The 23819-nt window shown below is 42.8% G+C and overlaps 1 protein-coding gene across 2 annotated transcripts in view; it reads left to right on the forward strand.

The window, feature by feature from the left end:
- Nucleotides 1-2233: 2233 nt before the first annotated feature.
- The window catches only part of LOC145357557 (plexin domain-containing protein 2-like), a 386160-nt gene continuing 364574 nt past the window's right edge, over nucleotides 2234-23819 (forward strand). Inside the window, exons 1-2 of one of the 2 annotated variants that reach the window (XM_080211042.1) lie at nucleotides 2234-2281; nucleotides 4101-4280. In XM_080211042.1, coding sequence (XP_080067168.1) covers nucleotides 4163-4280 — 118 coding nt within the window. In that variant the 5' untranslated portion in view covers nucleotides 2234-2281; nucleotides 4101-4162. Of the gene's footprint in view, nucleotides 2282-3762; nucleotides 4281-23819 lie in introns of those variants that run through there. The other variant, XM_080211038.1, reaches the window with a different exon arrangement.

Here is a 23819-nt window from a genome sequence, read left to right on the forward strand (position 1 = left end):
ATCGGTGAATTGTGTCTGTAGCAGGCAAAAATGAGCTATCCAGCTAACTCCAGTTACCTGAGTCTGTAGTCCTGGATGATAGCTTACATTATTTCCAAGTAATTTTTACATGTGTTGAAGGTTTCTTCCTGTCTCACCCTTTCAGGCAGTGTATCTCAAACTCCCACCAACATTTAGGTGAAATAAGTTCTCAACTCCCTGCTAATCCTTCTGCCAAATATGTCAGCTCTTTTTCTCCTTACAGATGCTGCCAGACCTGCTGAGATTTTCCAGCATTTTTTTTTCTTTTGACTTTAGGTCTGTAACCCCAGTCACTAATTTCTCTGTTAAAGGGAAATAAGATTTGTCATCAACGTAATGTTTCTAGCCAATGATTTGTAACTTCGCCCTTTTCTTGTGTATGCACTCATTGTGAAAACGATAAAAGTTTCTAATGTACAATCGAGTCCATTGCAACTCTTTGCCAAAGCAACACAAATCTAAATCCACTGTCCTGTATGTTCCTCTGTTTCAAATCCTAGCCCACAACTCTCTGAAAGATGCAATGGTCTCATCCCAACCTGTTGTTGTAAATATTTTATGCTGCTCTGCATGTGAAACAATTTATTCAAAACCCTTCCTAGACATATTGAATTTTGATTTTATATTGATTATCTTTATTGTTGCTACCTTCCCAAAGAGAGGAAATAACACTTCCCCATTCAGTCTGTGGAAACCTTTCACATCACAGTTTTGAAGGCATCATTTACTCTAAAATTGCTTTGCCTAAGTGAAAATACAGCTAGTAACCCAAATCACTCCTCATGACTATAGTTTCTCATCCTTGGAACCACTTTGGCAAATGTATTTATTCCGCATTGAAAATTCCATTGTCTTTTCTTCTGCCTTTATCTACTTTCACTTTCAGGAAATTAGGCACTTGATCCTCTCGGTCTTGTTGTATATCCATACCCAACAGCGTCTTTTCATGAGTGCTGATTCCTAATCCTAAATTGTCCACGTTTATCCACATTAAATTGCATGCATTGCCTTTTAGCCCAGTCATTTGTGGCTCTATCACATAATCTGACTCAGACTCAAGGCCAAATAATGTACTATTTTGTCTCGAAACAAAGAAAAACAAAACAAAAAATCCACCAGAATCATCCTGCTAAAATGACACAGGCCAATTGCTCTGATATCAAGATTTTACACAAGCAGTGAAAAAAAGTAGTATCTCCTTTTATACTTTTAGTTTGCCTTTATTGATTGGGAAAATTTCGAAAATAATTGCAGAATGCCTGGATAATATGAAATCTACTGTACTTCATTTAATAGGGCTTTACCGTTGTCAGTACCCTGAGGAAGCTGCGATTGTGACATTCTTACAGCAATTATAGATGACTGGGGAGCAATGGCTCGGGGAGATAACCTTATATCCTATCTTACTTTTCCAGATAGGATGCTGAGTTCCTTCTAAATGCCGTTTGCAGCACATGTGAAATTAATTAACTTACAATTTAGATCTAACTTAAATAGAATACTAAATACTTAAACTAGAATGTTAAAACTACTCACGTATCTGAAACAAACAATATTGCTTCAGACAGAGGAGGTAGACTATATAAGTGCCACACGGTTACAGTAGAGGGTGCTCTTTTGAAGTTACAGATGAAGTGCATTGCTCCGTCAGTGTGGTCGAAGTTGTTCGTGAATGTAACATTGGAAAAGGTTTAACTTCTCACTGCTGACAGTTCTCGCTTGAATATGAGTAAATTATATTAATACAATATAGGTCACGCGATATAAGGAAGGAAGGCAACTCTTCAAATATCGTTAATTCGATATGGAAAATAAATGCAAAACGCCCGTTTCGGGTTGAAGCAGATTGCACAGCTGAGCAATAGATTCACCTAGAATGAATTAGCGAATTACTTAAATCGTTGAAGTGAATTTGCTTTGGACAAATAACCAACACGATTCATCTGTTAGCAAGTTGCATGTTTCGTGTACATCCCGTGTTTAATCTAAACTTTATAAAAATTAGGGATGCGAAAGGAAGCGAGCGTTAGAATGAACTCTGTTAGATGCCAGTCCTATTCTGACCCAGATACTGTTTAAGTTGGAAATAGCAGCAGCGTCAGTGCGTACCTCCTGAGTTGGGAGATTGGGCGCACCAAGTGCAATAGGCAGCGAGTCGAAAATAAAACACACATGCAGTTGGTGTTTTTATGATACATATGATTGAGTAACCCAAACAGTAGCAAGGAAGGACGAGATACACTGGCTGGCAGATGCAGAGGTGGGAGGAGGTGTCATTTCCCGAGGTTAATTGGAACTTTGTTGAGAGGGGAGGGGGGGGGGGTAAAAATGGACAGCTCCCTCCAGATGCAAAAAATGTGGGGGGGGGGGAGAAGTGGAGATACTGTGGATTTTTTGGGCTGGGGGGAGGGTAGGTGGAGTACGCTAACTATTCCCTCTGAGTGATAAAGTCTGGCTATGTGTAAATGTCGGGGGTGGAGTGGTGCGGGGGGTGGAAATACACTGACTGCTCCCTCCAGATGAGTGTGTGGCGATACATTGTGGGTTTTGTTTTGGGGGGGCGGGGTGGCACACCGACTGCTCCCTTTGGATGGTCAAGTTTGGCTGTGTGTGTGTGTGTGTGTTTGGGGGGTGGGCGGGGTCGAGGGGGTATACACTAACTGCTCTGTCCAGATGATGAAGTCTGGCTGTGGGGGGTGGGGGTGGGGGGGGGCTACTCCCTCCAGATGTGTGTGTGTGTGTGTGTGTGTGTGTGGCGGGGGGGGGGGAGGTGGGAAGGATAACTCTGTGTTGGAGTTATTTCGGGGAATACACTGACTGCTCCCTCCAGATGATAAAGTCTGTGTGTGTGTGTGTGTGTGTGTGTGTGTCCGGGGGGGAGGGGGGAAACGCAGTGGATTTTTTGGAGGATACACTGTTCCCTCCAGATGATAAAGTTTCTGTGTGTTTGAGGGGGATACACTGACTGCTCCCTCCAGATGATAAAGTCTGTGTCTGTGTGTGGGGGCGGGGGGGGGAGGAGGTATAGAGAGGGGATTTGGGGAGGGAACACACTCTTCCCTCCAGATGATAAAGTCTGTGTGTGTGTGGGGGGTGGGTATAGTGAGGGGGTTTGGGGAAGAAATATACTCTTCCCTCCAGATTATAAAGTCTGTGTCTGTGTGTGTATGGGGTGGGGTTGGGTATAGTGAGGGGGTTTGGGGAAGGAATACACTCTTCCCTCCAGATTATAAAGTCTGTGTCTGTGTGCGTATGGGGTGGGGTTGGGTATAGTGAGGGGGTTTGGGGAAGAAATATACTCTTCCCTCCAGATTATAAAGTCTGTGTGTGTGTGTGTGGGGGGGGGGGTATAGTGAGGGGGTTTGGGGAAGGAATACACTCTTCCCTCCACATTATAAAGTCTGTGTCTGTGTGTGTGTATGGGGGGGGGGGGTGGGTATAGTGAGGGGGTTTGGGGAGGGAATACACTCTTCCCTCCACATTATAAAGTCTGTGTCTGTGTGTGTGTATGGGGGGTTGGGTATAGTGAGGGGGTTTGGGGAGGGAATACACTCTTCCCTCCACATTATAAAGTCTGTGTCTGTGTGTGTGGGGGGGGGTATAGTGAGGGGGTTTGGGGAAGGAATACACACTTCCCTCCACATGATGAAGTCTGTCTCTTGGTTGTGAGTGTGTTGGCGGGGGGCGTGCTATACTATGTGGGGGTTTGGGGGAATACACCGTTCCCTCCAGATAAAGTCTGCCTCTGGCTGTGAGCTGCACTCACACAGTGTGGAGATTTGGGGAAGAACACTTCCGGTTAGACACACACACACATACACACTATGAGCTCTCGCTCGAGTGGAGCAGTAGCAGTAGCTGCAAAGTGAAGCCATCAGCCTCACATCTCCCTCGCTGCTCCTGAGTGAAGCCAACAAGCCCGGGACATTTGGCTGCTGTAATTTAGCACTGGGCTGGCTCCCTCTCAGCGCCTGGGTCAACCTATTTGCTCGCCGTCCCATTCCTCGGCGGCAGTGGCCGGAGTTGCTCTGTGAAGTGTTTATTTTTCAAGTGACTGGAAGTGTTTGCTTCACATTTAGAGGAGGAGAGAAACAAACACTCGAGATCTTGACTCGGCAAGTGTGAACTTGTGGCGATCATCATGGCGGGTGCGAGGAAAGCCGGCTTTCTGGGCGCTGGACTCTGCTTCTTGGTAACCCTGGGAAACCTGGTGCAGCACAGCCGGGCAAGGCAAGGCGAGGACAGCCGGGAAGCTGCTGGTAAGAGGAGCGCTGCGAGCCTGGCTCAGTCCAGCCCGCTCTGCACATTCCCAGATGGGAACACAAATAAAAGACCGCGGGCTGTCAACTTTTAAAGTTTGCCCCTTCGCTTTTTGTTTTGTTTGTCTTTTTAAAGTCTCTGACAATCTGCAGGAGTTTCCATAACATTAGTACTTTTTTTTAAAATTTGAGATGGGAACACTTTTTTAATGCTTTGCTTTCATCCAGATGCATTCGTTTTGTATATCTACTGCGTCCCGGAGCCGGGGCTGGAGGAATTTACTGAGGTTCAGGAAAGTTAAATGCTCCATTTAACATCAGGCGACACTATTACTTAACAATGTGTGTGTATGTGTGGATCTGCACAGAAATTCTGGCCACACTGGAAAGCAGGGAGGTTGTTGTTAAAATGCACGTTACGTTATATTTGTCAAGAGATGGGAGGGTGTACCTTTCACTCCCAGTCACTGTGGGGCCAGTGGTCAGTGTTGTTATCAGCCTTGTCCCGTGTCCATGTGGAAGCTTTACTTTCAGCAAGAAGCTGCACCTTTCTGGCTGGTAAATGCAGTTAAGGTCTCACCCACTGGCCGCTTGTTTACCCCTGCCATTTACCGGCAAAATCGGGTTTGTGTTCGCTTTCAGACAGTTTGCTTCCTATTGCAAAGAAGATTGTTAGGGCTGGAGGTTAGAATAAAATGCCCCCCACCCCCGCCACACACACACACACACACACACTTTACAGACATGTGTGCCCGCAATTGGTAATGAATGAATTGCTGACCCAACTTGCTGAGATTCCTGTGGGAATAATGTCTCTGTTTTTCCTTGAACAGTTGCAATTGGAGTTTGAGGATGAATGTGGATTTTTGACTCTGCAATGCCCAGAGAGTGGCTCTGAAGAGTTGGGTTAAAGTTCTGCCGGTGTTGAGCCGATTCTTAATGTTGCTTTCAGTCACTGAGCCGCACTCAATGCGGTGGCGGAGGTCTCTCAGCCAACACTCACTTTGGTAGTGATGGACGTGAGATGTGTTGCTGCCCATCAAGATCTCTGTGTGTTTCTCATTCACTCCTGTGCCTTTTTGTTTGTTTTTGACCAACCATCTTAGCAGTGACTGAACCGTGACAAATATATTTATTGTTCATTCCAAAAAAACTGTACCTCTGTCTGAGAGCTCTCATTTGACGAAACAGAATTTTTTCCCTTAGCCATTGTATTGCCAGACATTTAACATAAAAAAGGGTCATTCGGTCCATCGAATATCTGAACTATCCCAAGTTTGTGTGTTGATTAGTCGCGCTTTCTTTTAAAAAAAACCTCATACTTAGCCCTGTGTTGCTGTTTTAGACTGACAACACAGGCAAGCTTTTGGTTTTTAAGTACAGTGGCACATGTATAAGAATTTACACTTGAGGTTATCAAACTGCTGCAGGGTTTGCCCCTCCGCAGAGCAGCGGGTAACTGGTAACAATGCTGCCAAGTCCGTGAGCTTTGTAACAGTTTGGCAACACCAGCAAGCCAAATAGACCAAAATGAACTCTTTACGACCATGGGCAGGATTAATAGAACACGGAGACAAGTGGCCATAATAGTCTTAAATTGTTACGGATATAACATTTGAATGTGAAATTGTTTGTGTGATGTTTTGGAAAGTTAATTGCAGTACAGTGAGGGTTACGATCCCTGTCCTAAAACTTATCATCCGTTGTGTTGTGTTCTCTGCACTATATATTTGGGTTCGGTTTCTATATTTGTGTTCCAGCTAATCTATTTGACAATGGTGTTTATACTAATAAAGATAAACAGGTAGCAGTGAAATGTATTTTCACATGTTGTGTTGGGACTGGGATTGCTGCATTAAGGGATTGTTGATTACTAATAAAGGCCTTTTTAAAATGTAAGTCACCTGGGATGAGTCATCTTTGCTCAGTTCAGCCCTGAAGGGATTGGAAATATGTTTCTCGTAGAGTTTTATATGAGAGTCAGTTAGTTAAGTTGGCTGGCTGGCCATTGCTTGGATCGGATCAATGCCAGCAGCAGGAGTTCGACCCCCGTTCCGGCTGAGATAGACCGGGGCTTGCGGGGGGGGGGGGGGCACCTCCTCCCTTGCCAGAGTGAAAAATCACGGCACCTTGCTGTGGTTCAGCAAATAGTCAAGAGGAAGAATTATTTATAACAATGGGAGTGAATACTTTAACGTGAACGCACCCAAGTTATTGGGCAAAAGACCAAAGCATAGTTGGTTTGGTCGCCTGGGTTGGGTTTAGCTCGGATTGAATAATCATTGGTTTTATGAAACTCAGATGTGCATTGAGGATCGAGAAATATACGCATGACTTGGAATCAGCAATGTCTATTAAATGTGTGCTTAGTTCCTGGAAAGGCTGTTATTCTTGGAATACATTTCCCAGGTGTTTGCAAAATGGAATGATTGTGTCATAAACGATGTACATGTATTGCTGACAAATGGTGGCTTGTAAAATTTACTAACAAATTAAAATGGCACGGAGAAAGATGTTTGACAAATATTTGGACAGCAGTAGCACCCAACACAATACAAACTTCCTCGATGGCCAATCTGGATGTTGAAATCTGCTCTTTGAAGTATACAGCTTGCCTTAAGAGGTCGAAAGAGGATGATATTTTATTTTGGAATATCCATGTTAAACCTGCTGATATTATAGCCTAAAGTTTTGAGCAGATGGCGAATTGTATTGTCTGCATAAAAATGTTGGCAGAGGCCAAATCCAGGAGTCCCACACCTGGACCCAGCCTCTGCCATTTTCACAGGGGATGGAGCAATGGTGTGTGGTTATAAATCATGTATCCATGGTTCATGGAGGCAGCTGCCTCCACTCCTATGATTTTGGTGAGGTTGGTGTGTGAAACCCAAAGCATGCAGATTAGACCTGGGAGGAACAGGGCTGAATCTTATGGATTTATTTGGATAGCCAGTGTACTCTTTTCGGGAGGTAAGTTACCCATTTGGATATGGTCCAGGGCATCTTAATGAGAGGTCGGGTGCCATTTGGGTTTTTAAAAGTGAACATGTTTGTGAGTAAAACATGCATAAAGTAATTGGAATTGTCAAGCTGCCCAAGAACTGTCAAACTGTCCAAGAACTGTTAAATCTGTCAAGGAACTGTCAGTAACATCGGCTTATTTCAATAATTTCAATGTAATGAATATTTTTGTCAATGAGAATACATTTTTTAAATCAATAGACAACTTTATTTTATGCCAGCATTGCTCCTGAGATTTGGGCCTGGTGGTTACTTGATAAGTTAACTTGGAGGAAGTATATTAATGACTTGGGTGAGGGAAGTGAATGTACTGTTGCCAAGTTTGCAGATGACACAAAAATAGGTGGGAAGGAAACTGGTGAAGATGACACAAAGCATCTGCAGGGGGCTTTGGACAGGGTCAGTGAATGGGCAAAAACTTGGCAGATAATGCAGGAAAATGTGAAATTATGCACTTTGATAGGAAGAATAAAGGAGTGAAGTATTATTTAACTTGAGAAAGGCTGTGGAAAACTGCAGCACAAAGGGATTTAGGGGTCCTTGTTAATAAATCACAACACGTAGCATGCAAATTTAGCAGGTAATAGGTTACACAAATGCAATGGAAAACTAGCTAGACAAACTTAAAGCCAGACTCACTTTTTAAAGAGAACTGAGGGACTGCTGTGTACTCTGTTTCATGCAGAGATGGCTCACTCCTGCTTCACCGGACTGTGCCCTGCAACCAGAGGGCTTCTCAATCCACTGAATGGACCATACAATGGCCTCAGGCAAGGCTAGGAGAGGTCTGCTTCCTAATCAACACCTCATGGTGCCTAGACATAGCAATGCTGGCGAGTTTCTGCTGTCTGGATCTAGAATACCTGATGCTGAAATGCTGCCCCTACTACCTACTGTTATCCCAACAGTAGTTTACATCCCGCCCAATGCAGACATGAAGATTGCACTGGACGAAATACACCCCACTACAAATAGCCTTGAGACAAAACATCCTGAGACCTTGTTCATTGTGACCAGGGACTAGAATCAGGCCAAGCTCAAGACTGTTCTATCAAGACACCACCAACAATTCTCCTGTTCCACCAGAGGCCCAAACATCCTAGATCATTGCTACACAAATATCAAGCATGCTTACCGCTCTATCACCTGTCCACACTTTGGCAAATCAGACCTTAAGATTGTGCTCCTGCTCCCAGCTTGAAAGCAAAACTGAAATGGGAGAATCCATCAAAGAAAGTCGTGCAATGTTGGTCTATGGAATCGGATGATCTCCTATGGGGCTGCTTAGGGTTAGTGGACTGGTCAGTATTTAAAAACTCTGCTAACAGCCTGAACAAGCACGCCACTACAGTAACTAACATCATTAAGTAGTGTGTAGAAGACTGTGTGCCAAAGCAGCAAATCAGTGTGTTTCCCAACTGGAAGCCATGGGTGAACAGGGATATGCACTGCTTGGTAAAGTCCAGGTCTAAGGTGTTCAAATCAGGCGATCCTGACTTGAAAGACAAGAAATACAAGAAAGCCAGATATGATCTAAGGAGGTCCACCAAAAACGCCAAAAGACATTACCAGACCAAGCTAGAGCCCCAGGCTAGCCACACAGATCCCCGCCAACTATGGCAAGGTCTGCAAGACATAATAGACCACAAGATCAAGGCATATAAAATCATCAGCAACAATGCACCCCTCCCTGATGAGCTCAATGCATTCTACATCCGTTTTGATCAAGAGGCCAGCGAGAGCACACACCCCACTCTGGAAGCCATGGTCAAACCTCTATCTGAGGTCACAATTGCAGACTCCGATCCTGCACGGACCACTGGCAGGGGTATTCGCAGCCATCTTCAACCTCTCTTTACAACAATCTGAGGTCCCTATTTGCTTCAGACAAGACAACCATCATCCCAGTACCAAAGAAAAGCCTGGCAGCGTACCTTAATGACTATCGGCCGGTGGCTCTGACATCCACCATTATGAAGTGTTTCAAAGATTAGTCATGGCACCAATCAATTAAATCAATTCCGGCTGCCCAGGTTGTCTGTATGTACTACAGTTCGCCTACCGCTGCAACAGGTCCACAGCAGACACCATCTCCCTGGCCCTGCATTCAACCCTGGAACATCTAGATAACAAGGACACCTATGTCAGACTCCTATTTATCAACTACGGTTCAGCTTTCAAAACCAATATTCCTCTGAATATTGGTACGTTGATAGGTTTTTGATAGGCAAGGGGATTAAGGGTTATGGGGAGAGGGCGGGAAGGTGGAACTGAGACACGACAGATCGGCCATGATCTTATTGAATGGCGGGGCAAACTCGAAGGGCTAGATGGCCTACTCCTGCTCCTATTTCTTATGTTCTTATGCTCTTATGTTCTTATGAAACTCATCTCCAAACTCTGTGGCCTTGTCCTCAGCTCCAGAGACTGGATCTTGAACTTGCTAACCCACAGACTGCAGTCAATAAAAATAGGCAACAATGCCTCCTCCATGATCACCTTCAACACTAGTGCCCCACAAGATTGTGTCTCTGTTGGTGAGAGCCATAGTAGACATGCCAAATTTCCTTAGTCTTCTGAAAAAGTAAAAGAGTGGTGGGCTTTCTTAACTATAGTGTCGGCATGGAGGGACCAGGATAGGCCATTGGTGATCTGGACACCCAAAAGGGTATAGTAGGGGGCTGAGGACATGCACGACAGAAAGCATTCTTTCTGGTTAAATCACAGCCTGCTCTGTCCAGGACCACAAGGAACTACAAAGGGTCATGAATGAAGACATCACTCAAACCAGCCTCCCACCCACTGTCTACACTGCCCGCTGCATTGGAAAGGCAGCCAGTAAAATTAAGACTCCACGCACCCCGGATATTCTCTCTTCTGCCTTCTACCATTGGGAAAAAGATACAAAGTCTGAGGACATGTACCAGGTGACTCAAGAACAGCTTCTTTTCTGCTGCTATCAGATTTTTGAATGGACTTTCCTTGCATTAAAGTTGATCTTCCTCTACACCCTCGCTATGATTGTAACATTATGTACTGCACTCTCTCCTTACCTTCTCTATGTACAGTCTGCTTAGTCTGTGTAGCACGCAAGAAACAATACTTTTCACTGCATATCAATACATGTGACAATAATAAATCAATGTTGGCCTTTGTTTCAAAGGGAATGGAGTATAAAAATAAGGAAGTCTTGCTAAAACTATACAAGGCACGAGTTAGACCACACCTGGGAGACTGAATAGTTTTCTTCCATTTATCTAACGAAAGATATACTAGCATTGGAGGCAGTCCAAAGAAGGTACAGTCGGTTGATCCTGGGTATGGAGGGATTTTGTTTTGGAGAGGTTAGGCAGCTTGGGTCTGTACTCATTGGAGTTCAGAAGAATGAGAGGGACCTTATTGAGACTGATAGGATTCTCAGGGGGTTTGACAGGGTGGATGCTGAAAGGATGCTTCTTCAAGTGGGAGAGTCTAGGACCAGAGGGCATAATCTCAGAGTAAGGAGTCGCCCATTTAAAGAGATTTACTTAGAGGGTAGTGAATTTGTGGAATTCTGAAGAGCTGTGGGTCATTAAGTATGTTGAAGGCTGAGATAGACAGAATTTTAATCAATAAAGGAATTAAGGATTATGGGAATAAGCTGAGAAAGTGGATTTAAAGATTTTTTAAAAAGGTTTTTTAAAATTATTTATTAATGTCACAAATAGGCTTCCATTAACACTGCAATGAAGTTACTGTGAAAATCCCCTAGTTGCCACACTCCGTTGCCTGTTCAGGTACACTAAGGGAGAATTTAACATGGCCAATGCACACAACCTGCACATGTGTTGGACTGTGGGAGGAAACTGAGCACCTGGAGGAAACCCACACAGGCACGAAGAGAACATGCAGACTCTGCACAGACAGCAACCCAAGCCGGGAATAGAACCCGAGTCTGGCAGTGCTAACCACTGTGCCACTATGCCATATCAGATCAGCCAAGAGCTCATTGACTGGCAAAGTAGACTTGATGGGCCAAATGGCATACTTCTGCTCCTACATCTTTTGGTCTTATGGACAAAGGGTGGTGGCTGAGTGGCATTAGTTGACATGCGGTGTCACCAAGTTGTCTTGGGGCTCTAAAGTGCTATGGGCATGAGCTGGCATTGGAACTGAGGAACAATGGACGGCAGTAAATGAGCATAGGCTGGCATGTGGTAAATGAGGGCCGGGGGGTGGGGTGTGTGTGTGTGTGTGTGTGTGGGGGGGGGGGGGGGGGGGGGGGGGGGGAGAAGTCAGGGGGAGTGAGGCTGAGGGGGCATATGAGAGGTTTTGGAGAATGGATAGTAGGGCATAGGGTGGCAAGGATATGTGAGGACCTTCAGGAGTTTTGGGAGGTACAGTGAGGGCTGTTTTCATCCCTCCTCCAACCCTGGAATGAAAATCCAAACTTCTCGGCCTCCTTTTACCAGGCCTGGTTGACGGAGCCGGCAAATGTTCCCCCTCTGCTCGGGAGCAAAAATCCTGAGAATTTACCCTATAATCTGCCAAAGAGAGAGAAAAACATGTATATTGAAAAAAATATTGTTTCAAATATTAAAACAATTCATTAGAAGGTGTAAGGATGGGTAAAATCCAAAGTATAATTTTTGCTTAAATTTGGTGTATTTTGGATCGTAATCCACAGCATCGAGTTGAGGTTTTATCATTCTGCTTCATCAGGGGATATGAAATGAGGTCACAACCATGATTCATCACTAGAAGAGTTGTCTGGCTGAGCTGGGCTGGCTATGGTGGTTGTGACAAGATGGAGACAGGGAAAGCTAAACTACTCAATCCAGGTCATCCATGTATATGTTGCAGTGTTGGTAATTATTCTGGAATTTGATGTTTGCCTAAACTTTATTTTGAAAACTAATTGTTAAAAACAAAAAATCTCCAAAATAGCAATGTGAAGTGCAAAGCAAACAACTAAACACTATAGAAAAACAGCAACATTCCAATTGACATGCTTATCATTATTATTATAAGGACAGTATGGTGGCCTCAGTGATTAGCACTGCTATCTTACAGGTGCCAGGGTTCAATTCTGACTTTAGGTGACTGTCTGTGTGGAACTTGCATGTTCTCCCTGGGTCTCCTTCAGTTTCCTCCTACAGTCCAAAGATGTGTAGGTTAGGCGGATTAGCCATGTTAAATTGCCACTGAATGCCAAAAGATGTGCCGGTTAGGTGGATTGGCCATGCAAAATTGTCCCTTAATGCCATAAGATGTGTAGGTTAGCTGGATTAGTTAATATAAATGTGCAAGGTTATGCAGTTAGGGCAGACTCGATTGGCTGAATGGCCTCCTTCTGCACTGTAGGGATTCCATGTCCACAATAGATTGAGATAACAGCATGTTGGACAATACATTTTTTGGTTAGATAGGCAATGTAATTATTCAGACAACTTATTCAACAGATTCAATGCACATTTCATCAGCTTGGTAATCTTAATTACAACAATTTACATTCTTGTAGCTCCTTTCTAGTCTAGAAAAAGATCCACAAGATGCTTTGGGAGTGTAATCAAACTAACTCCTTTAAAATGAGTGCTGTTATTTTGCAACATTACTTTCTATGTTGTTTAGTGCTGTGCAACATGAGTGAATATTATGTTGTAGTAAAACAAACTTTTACATTTCATTTTACTTTGGCATTTCTAATGTGTAGTTACTTGTGACATTGGGTTATATTGAGTTACTAATTAACTCATATATTGTTTCCCCCAAAATTGAGATTGTGCCATTGGGGATTGATTTGATTGTATTGTGGACGGAAAAATGTTAATTGCAACTACTTCAACTATTTGTTGGCATTGCTACACCCACATAGGCTGAAAGCAATCGTCAAAACACTTCACTCTGTGAAATTGCAAATTCTGCTAGTTTAAAGGAAAGACATGAATCCAATTGTAAAATTAGGCTGGATGTAAAATTGTAATAACTGGTTGATATGATTACAGCTACTAGAGGAGGTGGGAGAAGGGCACAGGAGAAATGTTTGAGTTCTGCATTTTAAAAAATATAAAATTGGGATTATGATTGATGAGAGCTGGAATATTTTGCCTTAGGCACTACTGAGGTTAATAGTGGACAAGACGTCTGCCAGTCTCCCCATACAAGTGAGATGAAATTGCCACCTACATAGACACCAGAAATGCAATAGTTTTCAAGTATCAGTTTGGCTAGGATCATAACCTTACTGGCAACTGTAAAATGTAGTCCTTTATTTTAACTGGTTGTATTCATTTGATTGCTTCATAATGCATTTGCATATTCAGTTGTCTCTTGTTCCCATGTTCTGTGCTTTGTAGTTGCTCAGGAAAGGGAGGCTGGGATAAAGACGTTTGCATGGATTCTTCCTGTATGAATGGAGACTGGGGGCTTAGGTCAGTGCTCTCCATGATGTCACTGGAACAGCACTGCATGATGTGACTGCAGGTGGTGGGGAAACTCAACATAAGATGTTTCTTCCCAGGCTAGATCGAACCAGCAGACCTAAAGAATAATACACAGTAACCACTGGACATGGGAGAAAGACTGATATTTGCTCTCACAATGGATCTCTCCCTTTTGCAACGAGTCAGCTTATATGGAAATTTCGATGCGGTTCCTTTCTTTTAAGGAGACAATTTCCAATTGCAAGCAAGAAGTTTAAATACAAATGTGAGAAGTGTAATGATTGCTACAACCTTGAAGGAACTGTGGCATTTATAGAAGTAATAGCCTTAGTTCGTTGTGGAAAAAAAAGTGAAGATAGCAAGTCCAATCCGTAAGTGCAGTGTAATGGGTTAATGAATCAGAGTGTAATAAAATGTTTATAATGCCTCACTGTGACAATGATCTGCTACATTTCACAATTCAAACTGGCAACAGAAATTGGTTATTAGATGGTCCAGTCAGCACGTAAAAAGAATTTTCCATTTGTTTTCATGGGCTGCGGTGGTTTAAAAGCATTCCTGATCATTTGTAATGAATGTGTGAAGGTGGAAGTGCAGTTAATATCACACAGGTTAAGCATTCTGATTGTGAAGATTGCTACGGAAAAATAATCATATCTGAATGGGAAGATATAGGAAAGAAGCTGAACAGGCAAGAAGCCAGCGTGTGATGGGGAAATAGGCGTGAGGAATAGCTTTTTGTACAGCCTCTTTCCTATTGGCTGGCTAAGCTGCAAATGTCTGCCATGTGTCATATATGATAGTTATTCTGAACTGCAGCTAATTCAAGGATTGATTATTCTTTCCCTTATGAAAATAACAAAATATGAAATGCACTTCCATGTTTTGTGCAATAAAATAAGATATACATTATGGTTAATATGATGAATGCTTCATTTTATACTTATTCAACGAAGATCTGCCCAACTGCCTTTCATCAAATTATAATACTTCGCAAATGCTTGTTACTCCACTGATTTTACACTGATGTGAAAGCCTTGTTTTGTTTACTCTGGAACATTATAAAGTTTGCCATTTAAACAAATCTATCATCTTGGGACCTCTGATGTTGAGTTTCATATCACTTTCACAATAACATCTTCTACTATTTTGTTTGCAACATGAATGCAGCAACGTGATGCCACTTGCATGGTCAGCTCTGCATTCACAATAATGCAGCTTTCAATGCACATGTAACATTGAAAGATTTTTGTTATTAAATGTGTCATCACACAAGTGCAGCATGGATTTCTACTTCTGATTTTTAAAAGAGTAAAAGACTGGTGAAATTTGTCAGGTGAAGCTGGCTGTTCCTGTCACAGTCTGTGCATCTTTGATAGCATTATAAAATTGAACCAGTAAGTGGGGTCTGGATGAAAAACATTTGGACATTAAAGAAAAACTGATATTTGCTGTCACAATGGATACCTCCCTTTCGTAATGTGGAGACTCAGCTTATGTGGAAACTCAGATACAGACTCTTTCCTGTAAAGAGATAATTTCCAGTTGCAGGCAAGAGATTTAAATATAACTGTGGGGAGCATAATGAATGCTGGAACTTTGCAGGAACAGTTGAGCATTTACAGGAGTAAGAGACAAGCCCGAAATTGCTATGAAAAGAAAGATAGCAAGTTCAATCTGCAATTGTCCGTAGGATCGTCCAGCAATCTTTTTCAATCCTGGAAATAACAATGCTGATGTATTGATACAGCAGTGTAACATCATCCATCAGGTACTGAGGTTTAACCTTGTGTGCTGAATGCTGTCACATTTTTATTTATTTTTTTATTAGTGTCACAAGTAGGCTTACATTTAACACTACAATGAAGTTACTGCGAAAATCCCCTAGTCACCACATGCCAGTGCCTGTTTGGGTACACTAAGGGAGAATTTAGCATGGCCTATGCACCTAACCAGCACGTCTTTCATACTGTAGGATGAAACTGGAGCACCTGGAGGAAACCCACACAGACTCGCGGAGAACGTGCAGACTTTGCACAGACAGTGACCCAAGCCAGGAATTGAACCTGAGTCCCTGGCACTGTGAGGCAGCAGTGCTAACCATTGTGCCACCGTGCTGCCCCTGTGTTTTCGGTGTCATTAAGTTAGTTACTTAATTATTACTGTTCTCTTTAAAGTTTGGGAGCTCACTTACTGGTGAAAATGGTCATTGTTAGAATGTAACCACTGGTAATATTGGATCTGTTATAATGTAACCAATGATAGCATGCTGTGAGGGTCAGCTGACCCGGCAGACAATGTAACCAATGACAAGATATGATGGTCAACTGACCCAGTATAAGTAAGAAGCAGATGGGAATTATGGGGAGTTTGTATGGCCCAGGATGTGGCCTCAAGTGTTGGAGCAGTGAAGTTTTTTATTAAACCTTCTTTTATAGAAACATAGAAGATAAGAGCATAGGAGGCCATTTGGCCCTTGAAGCCTGCTCTGCCATTTATCACAATCATAACTGATTGTCCAGTTCAATAGCCTAATCCTGCTTTCTCCCCATAACTTCTGATCCCATTTGCCCCAGGTGCTATATCCAGCCACTTCTTAAATACATTCAATGTTTTGGCATCAACTACTTCCTGTGGTAATGTATTCCACAGGGGCTCACCACTCTTTTGGTGAAGAAATGTCTCCTCATCTCCATCCCGAATCCTCAGACTGTGATTCCTGGTTCTGGACTCCCCGAATCTACTTTGATTTACTTTCTGAAGTAAGTTCTTTTTGTTGCTTGCAACTGAAGAATTCCTTCTGTTGGATGAACAGCCATTGTTCACAATCACTGAATTAACAAAATCCTAATTTCATTATGTTGAACTCTGCATTTTATTTTCATTTGTTTTGGGAATAGCATCTCATTGCTCTTCATTCATATTTAAGTCTATAGGTGATTGGATAAGTCATATTACTTAAACAACATATTCTGGGTTTTCTATGAATTTTACCAGCGTTTTAAGGATTGTGTTTTGAAATTCCATTCACTTTACCAAACACTGGTATTGAAAATTTTGAACAAAAATGAATTGTGTACAGTTCTGGTCACCCTATTATTGAAAGGATATTATTAAACTGGAAAGACTGCAGAAAAGGTTTATTAGGATGAAACTGGGAATTGATGGTTTGCGTTATAAGGAGAGGTTGGATAGACTGGGACTTTTTTCTCTGGAGCGTAGAAGGCTGAGGGGTAATCTTATAGAGGTCTATTAAATAATAGGGGCATAGATCGGTTAGATAGTCAATATTTTTTCCCAAACGTAGGGGAGTCTAAAACTAACGTGGGTTTAAGGTGAGAGGGGAGAGATACAAAGGTCCAGAGGGGCAATTTTTTCACATCGAAGGTGATGAGTGTTTGGAACAAACTGCCAGAGGTAGTTTGTCTTTTAAAAAGCATTTAGAGAGTTACATGAGTAAAATGAGTATAGCGGGATTTAGTCCAAATGCAGACAATTGGGACTAGCTTAGGGGTTTTAAAAAAAAGGACGGCACAGAGAAGTTGGGTCAAAGGGCCTGTTTCCATGCAGTAAACCTCTATAACTCTGTGACTGTTAAAATGACTGCTGCAATCATGTGACTGTTGGCAGTATCAGCTTTGGACAGTCCTGAGCCTCAAACAAATACCTCATTAAAGATGAACATTCTCAGCAACTGGGAAATTCATACATCCCTTCGCTTAAGGATGGAACATCAACAAAAGGATTATCGCATTCCAGCTGACTCATCTTTATGGGTCAGCACGGGTCAAAGACACACTGAAACGCAATGTATGTTAGATGATTGTGAAGGGATTTTGATGGATCTCCCATTGTTTTATAATGGTCCCTAATCCAACCCAGGCTCGGCAAATTTGAAAGTTTCAAATAGCATCACAGGATGTTCATTGATCTTACTATCCACCTTATTTGGAAAAGGACTTTGGACTTGTAACAGGCTACACTGGCGAGACTGCCATGTTTGTCGCCTGTTTTTAAAATGGCAAGAATCAATACTGTACAGACCAAGAGCATCAGGAAGCCATTGAACCAGCTGCAGTCAAGTAGGCAGACATGGTAAGAAACAGCAATGCCTTGAAAGTGGGAGGAATATTCTCTTCAAACTGACTTTAAATTCCTCTGAGAACTAATCCTCTGGAAATTCAACTAAAAGATGCCTCACAGTTCACTAAGAAACCTCTGCTTGCAACTAAAACTATAAACTCATTTCATAAACTACAGGCCTGTCATGAAAGAGAGATTGAAGTGATTATACTTTTTATTTGTTTTTTTAATTCTCTATCTAATCTCCACGCGAGTGATAGTTTGAGGCAAGTGAGTGAAATGCTGCATTTTTTAAAAAGTCTCTGGGACAAGTGTGAGAATAAATATCCTTCTTTGATTTTTAAATTCACAAAAATGCTTGTTGTTGAAATTCTTTAACTGGGACAATCACTCTTGGGGTAAGAAAATACGCTTACTTCATATACAAAACATGTTGATTACGGACAGTACGCAAACGCATAAGCTGAGGTTTTGCACTCCTGTTCGCAGTGGATGTGAATGACAATGGGAGCGCAGAATGAATACCAAGGTGAACCACAACAAATCTTCCACAGCATGCACCTGGTGAACATAACTCACCAGAAGAATTCATGTGAGTGCATTGCTCAAGGGAAGAAGGTCATGCCCGGGCACTGCCACTGCACTACCCCCTGCGCCACTCTGCCGATAATACTGGAAAACCTTGCCCATGAATTCAGTATGTGAAAATGCTTCAAGAATTCACTCCAGCAGTATGGTTTTCCAACCTGTAAAGTGTCTTAACATCTACTTACCTCTGCAATGCTCACTTTTGCTTCGCAGACTTCTGCCAAAGTTTGATCAACGTTTTGAAGTGGATTGCTCATGCCCTGGTTTTTAACTCCCTCCCTGCATGTTTCATTATGTTTCCTGCCATTGATGATAAAACTAGGAACTTTATAAGATGGTATCATGTTTCTGAACTCAAAACCTTGTCTGGTGCATGCGGTAAAAGGGCTGATTCCCAGTCGCCTTTTGTTAAAAGCACATAATTTTATGGATTCTTTATAGAAAATCCAATACCTGTCTCATTGTCACCATTTATTGCTTAGGCTAAGAGCTATAGTAAATTTTGTGATTTAACATTCCTGGTCCAGAATATTGTCCAAGGTCATAATGGGCATTCAGAAATGGAGATCAACCTGATTTGTAGCCTTTGTAAAAAAAGTTTTCATGGAACGTGGACATCACTGGATTGTCACGCATTTATTGCCCATCCCTAATTGCCCTTGTGAAAATGGCGGTGAGCCATCTTCTTGAACTGTAGCAGTCTCTGTGGTATAGGTACACCCCTTTGTTAGGCATTGGATACTGTTTGTTAAGTTTTAATGAAGTCTTTGTAGTCTTCAGTAGGTTCACTGTACATATTTACTAACTGTATGAACCATGTACATATATGCAGTAAAAGGTTTAAGCTTGGAGCTATCTCTGTGCTTGCTTGCTCACACAGCTCTCTCCAACAAGAAAGTGATCCATAGTTGCAGCTTATGCATTCTCCTACATCTCTGCGTGGGCAGTACCATGCTCAGTCTTACATTAACCCTATATGTACCAAACCCTTATACTACATCTGTATCCCAAGTCTTTATCCAATGTATTTTACGTTATTGCTGATAAGGGAGGCATGCTGTCAAGGCTTTTTGTCGGGCACTCATCAGGACAATTCACAAGAATACCAATTGTAAAGGCATCAGCAGTTTACAGTTGTACAATTTACAGTTGGTATTCTTACAAATTGTCCTGATGAGTGTAAGATGAAAAGCTTTGACAGTATGTCTTTTTTTCAGCAATGTTTAAGCTCTGTACCACCAAATGGCTATTTACATTTTAAGTTAGTCTAGTTTACCACCTTATATTTGCATTGTTATTACTACCCCATCATCCCCTTCAGATTTTAAGAGTTCATGAAGGCCTTATAACCCTCCCATATCTCATTTGCACTATGGAAACAGGAGTGGTAAGATCTGTTGCTGAAGGTAAACTCAGTTCATTTCGAGGCTATTCTTTTTTAACCTCTTTTTCCATTTCTTTGTTAAATCAGCAGTTGTGGTAATAGGTAGTTGCTTATTTATCCCATTTTTTCAGGGTAGTTGAACACTATTCTCATCCCCTTGGCATCTTTTCCTGTTCTTTCATTGCGTGGCTCACTGCAGGGCATTGAGAAGTTCATATTTCCACAATTGTTTCACATTTGTGATTGCTTCTCTTCCAGTTGACTTTCAAGCTTATGAATCTTTTGATTCAATTCAGCAATGACTCTGGTAGATTGAGTTGTTTCTGTTTTGTATAAATTAACATTTTTTGCCTGGGCATTTAGCTCTTTTTGACATCTTTCATCTACAGCCACTGACTGTTCCTTACACTCTTTCGGTTCATTTGTTAGATTTTCAATCTTTTCTGTAGAATTAATCTTTCCCTGCGTTCATCATCTGTATTTACCCTTCCATACTGAGGATCTCAGCCTTCATGTTGTTCAGATTGAACTGAAGTTCGTGATTGTTAATGGCTGGAATCTTATCACCGTTCACGCTGGCAGGATTTTCTCATCCCACTGCAGTGAACAGAGATTTGCAAATTATTGCAGCAGGACCATGGTGTGAACAGCTGGTAAGATCTCACCCTATCAGTTTTGGTTGTTAATTCTGCTTTCAAACAACTGTTCTGATCCATCAGCAATTCCTTCTCCTGTTCCCAACACTTTGCCAGAGACTTATGATGCTTGAAGTTCATCAAGTTCTAATTGAAGATTTATTCTTGTTGAAGTTGTTTCTACAAGTTCATAACTGGAGTGTTTCAAGTGTTCTATTTTCTGTGAGCGGCACGAAGTGATCTCATTAGTTCTCATTTTTTCCATCTTTCTGCTAGATTCTCTACACTGATCACTTTTTCCTGGGCAGGGTATAATTCCTTTGTGCATCGTTCAAGCTCACATTCTGTAATTGTACTTCTGCTGATGGCTTTTGAGATTCTGGCATTCTTTTGTTAGAAATTTTCCTTTCTTGTGCCACACTCAGTTCTTGATTTTCATCTCTTCATATGCTCCTTGAAATTGTTATGTTTTTCCAAATTCACTTCCACCCATTTTCTTCAGAGGGGATTAAGGGTTATGGGGAGAGGGCAGGAATGTGGAACTGAGCCACGACAGATCAGCCATGATCTTATTGAATGGCGGGGCAGGCTCGAAGGGCTAGATGGCCTACTCCTGCTCCTATTTCTTATGTTCTTATGTCTTTTTTGTACTTTTGTGACACTTAGCAAATTTGCTCAGATCTTGAACAGGGTGATTCACTAATGGTTTTAGTTTCTCTTGTGTTTTCAAGGATACAGACTCCACTTGAATCTTGAGCTTCAAATCTTCCAACTCAGTTCAGATATGAAAGTTTTTCCAGCCTTATTTTATTTTCTTTTTACAGGTAGGTATTGGTTGTTTTGGGTTTAATCAAATAGCTTTCCTTCATTCGCAGCAAGCTGATACCTACAGCCAGCTGCGCCTGCTTTAAGAAGTTGATAAAATTGCAGATGGTGCTGCTGTGCCTTTGAAGACAAAGGGTCTTCCTGTGCTTGCCGGTTTTGACGGGCCCCCACTGTAATGACACTCGCAATCAGCCTGGAATAAGTAATAGCTGTTTGGATCAACAGGTTTATGTCTTCTCCATTTCAGCGCTATGATTAGGGCTGCAAAAGTATAAATCCCAGCTTTGCCAATTCTTTATCACAATTCTTCTGAATTCATTAGTTCCCTTTCCGATGTGTGTTTGCCGACTCGGGGTTCGTGGTTTTCCAACTAGTTTTTAAACGGCAATTTCTAACACTGAACTATTTAAAAGTTTCTCAGCACTTGCTGTATCCTAGATTTTAAAAGTCAACCCTAAAGGGCTGCTGACTCTGCTCTCTGGAAATTGAAGTTGGACTTCCAAGGTACCCTATGCAGTGAGGAATTTTAAATTTCTGCCCACAGTTTTCAAGCCTTTCTTTGGAGCTTTCCTATGGCTATTTTCCTCTGTGCATCTGCTTCCTGAGTTTTCTTTCAGGTCCGAATGCTTCAATGATTTTTTTTTATAATCTTGCAGGTTTTTAGTTTTCCTCTGCATTGTTTGTGAGATGTTAAGCTTTTCCACCCTGCCATCATGTAGGGTAGTGGACACTGTTCAGTGTATTTTAATAAAATCTTCATTGTTTGAATAGATTAGCTGTATCTATTAATTAATCACAAGAACTAAGTACAAATATTTAATAAATAGTCCAAGCTAGGACTCACTTGCTTTGCACATGGCTCTGGCCAACACTAGACTGACTCCTAAGGATGAGTCATGTGTCCTATGCATCACTATGTGGGCATTACTGTTCTCAAACTCATGTTAATTCTACACTGCTCGAGTAGTGCAGTGGGCTGGGAGAATTCAGCAGGAGGCCTTTAGTGGGACCAGCCGATTGAAAGTTTCCCAGCCTCTTTTTCCTGACATAGCCCCGCGCTATTAACATTTGGAAATCTCAATTTCCATATGATTAGCGGGCTGGGACAGCAGTGCCTCAACCCACGATAAAGAAGGCGAATGGTGTGTTGGCCTTCATTGCAAGGGATTTTGAGTACAGGAATAGGGATGTGTGGTTGCAATTACACAGGGCCTTGATGAGGCCATACCTAGAATAATGTGTGCAATTTTGGTCTTCTTTTCTGGGGAAGAATGTTCTTGCTCTCGAGGCAGTGCAGTGAGGGTTTACCAGACTGATTCGGGATATGGTAGGACTGATGTATGAAGAGAGGTTGACTAGGTTAGGATTGTTTTCACTGGTTCCTACCAGTGGAGTTTATAGCTGTTCCCCGCCAATGGGGGACAGACATGATCACGCCGCTGGAGGGGAGAGAAGCCATTGAGGCCCCCCAAAATGTAAGGGACAGGGGTTGGTGCCACTTGGACAGTGCCAACCTGACATCCTGGCACTGCCCATCAGCCACTGGGCAGTGCCAAGGGGTTGGGGCCAGAAGGTAAGAGACCAATGTGGAAGCAGGGGCTACTGGGAGGGGGGTGGAGCGATCTGTGGTGGGATGACTAAGGTGGGGCGGGGGACTGCTGCACACTCTGCAATTGGATTGGTGAGGGAGGGCAATCGGAGCTGGCCATGGGAGGGGGTAGTTGGGGCTGACCATGGAGTCAGGGCTGGCCGTGAGGCAGTTGGAGGGCGGGAGAGTTTGGAGCAGGCCATAGGGGGCTAGCATTTTGGACTGGCCCAGGACGGAGGGCCGGACAGGTCAGCAATCACAGGGACTCGGGAAGGATGGTGATCGGGGTTGCCTTGGGGAAACCGGTGATGGGGAGGTCAGAGATAGGGAGAGGCAAGGCACATGTGCTGATCTCCCTACTGACAGATCGGCATATATGTAATGACCCGCCCAGTGTGCTGATGCTGGCCTTCGGGTGGGATGAAGCCCGGTCCCCCACTTTCCGACGTGAATCTGTCATAAAATCATAGCCTTCTACAGTACAGAAAGAGGCCATTCAGCCCATGACTCTGCATTGACCACAGTCCCACTCAGGCTCTATCCCCATAATCCCATGCATTTACTCTCGCCAGCCCCCCTGACACTAAGGGTCAATTTAGCATGGTTAGTCCTCAGAACCTGCACATCTCTGGACTGTGGGAGGAAACCAGAGCACCCAGAGGAAACCCATGCAGATACATGGAGAACGTGCAAAGTCCACACACACAATGACCCAAGTCAGGATTCGAACCCTGGATCCTGGCGCTGTGAGCCAGCAGTGCGAGCCACTGTGCCACCATGCCGCCCTTATCATAGAGTGCCAGAAATTTGTTCAGTTAAGTACACCCAAAAGCTAAGTACACCAAAATACTTTTTGGGAGAATGCCAGCCTATATAAAGCAAAAACAAGAAGGCAGATTACTACCTAAATGGCTGTAAATTGGAGGGGTGAGTGTGCAGAAGACTTGGGTGTCCTTGTGCACCAGTCACTGAAGGTAAGCATGTAGGTGCAGC

This window comes from Carcharhinus amblyrhynchos, chromosome 2 (assembly GCF_965287045.1).
Source record: "Carcharhinus amblyrhynchos chromosome 2, sCarAmb.v2.hapA, whole genome shotgun sequence".
Classification (NCBI taxonomy): Eukaryota; Metazoa; Chordata; class Chondrichthyes; order Carcharhiniformes; family Carcharhinidae; genus Carcharhinus; species Carcharhinus amblyrhynchos.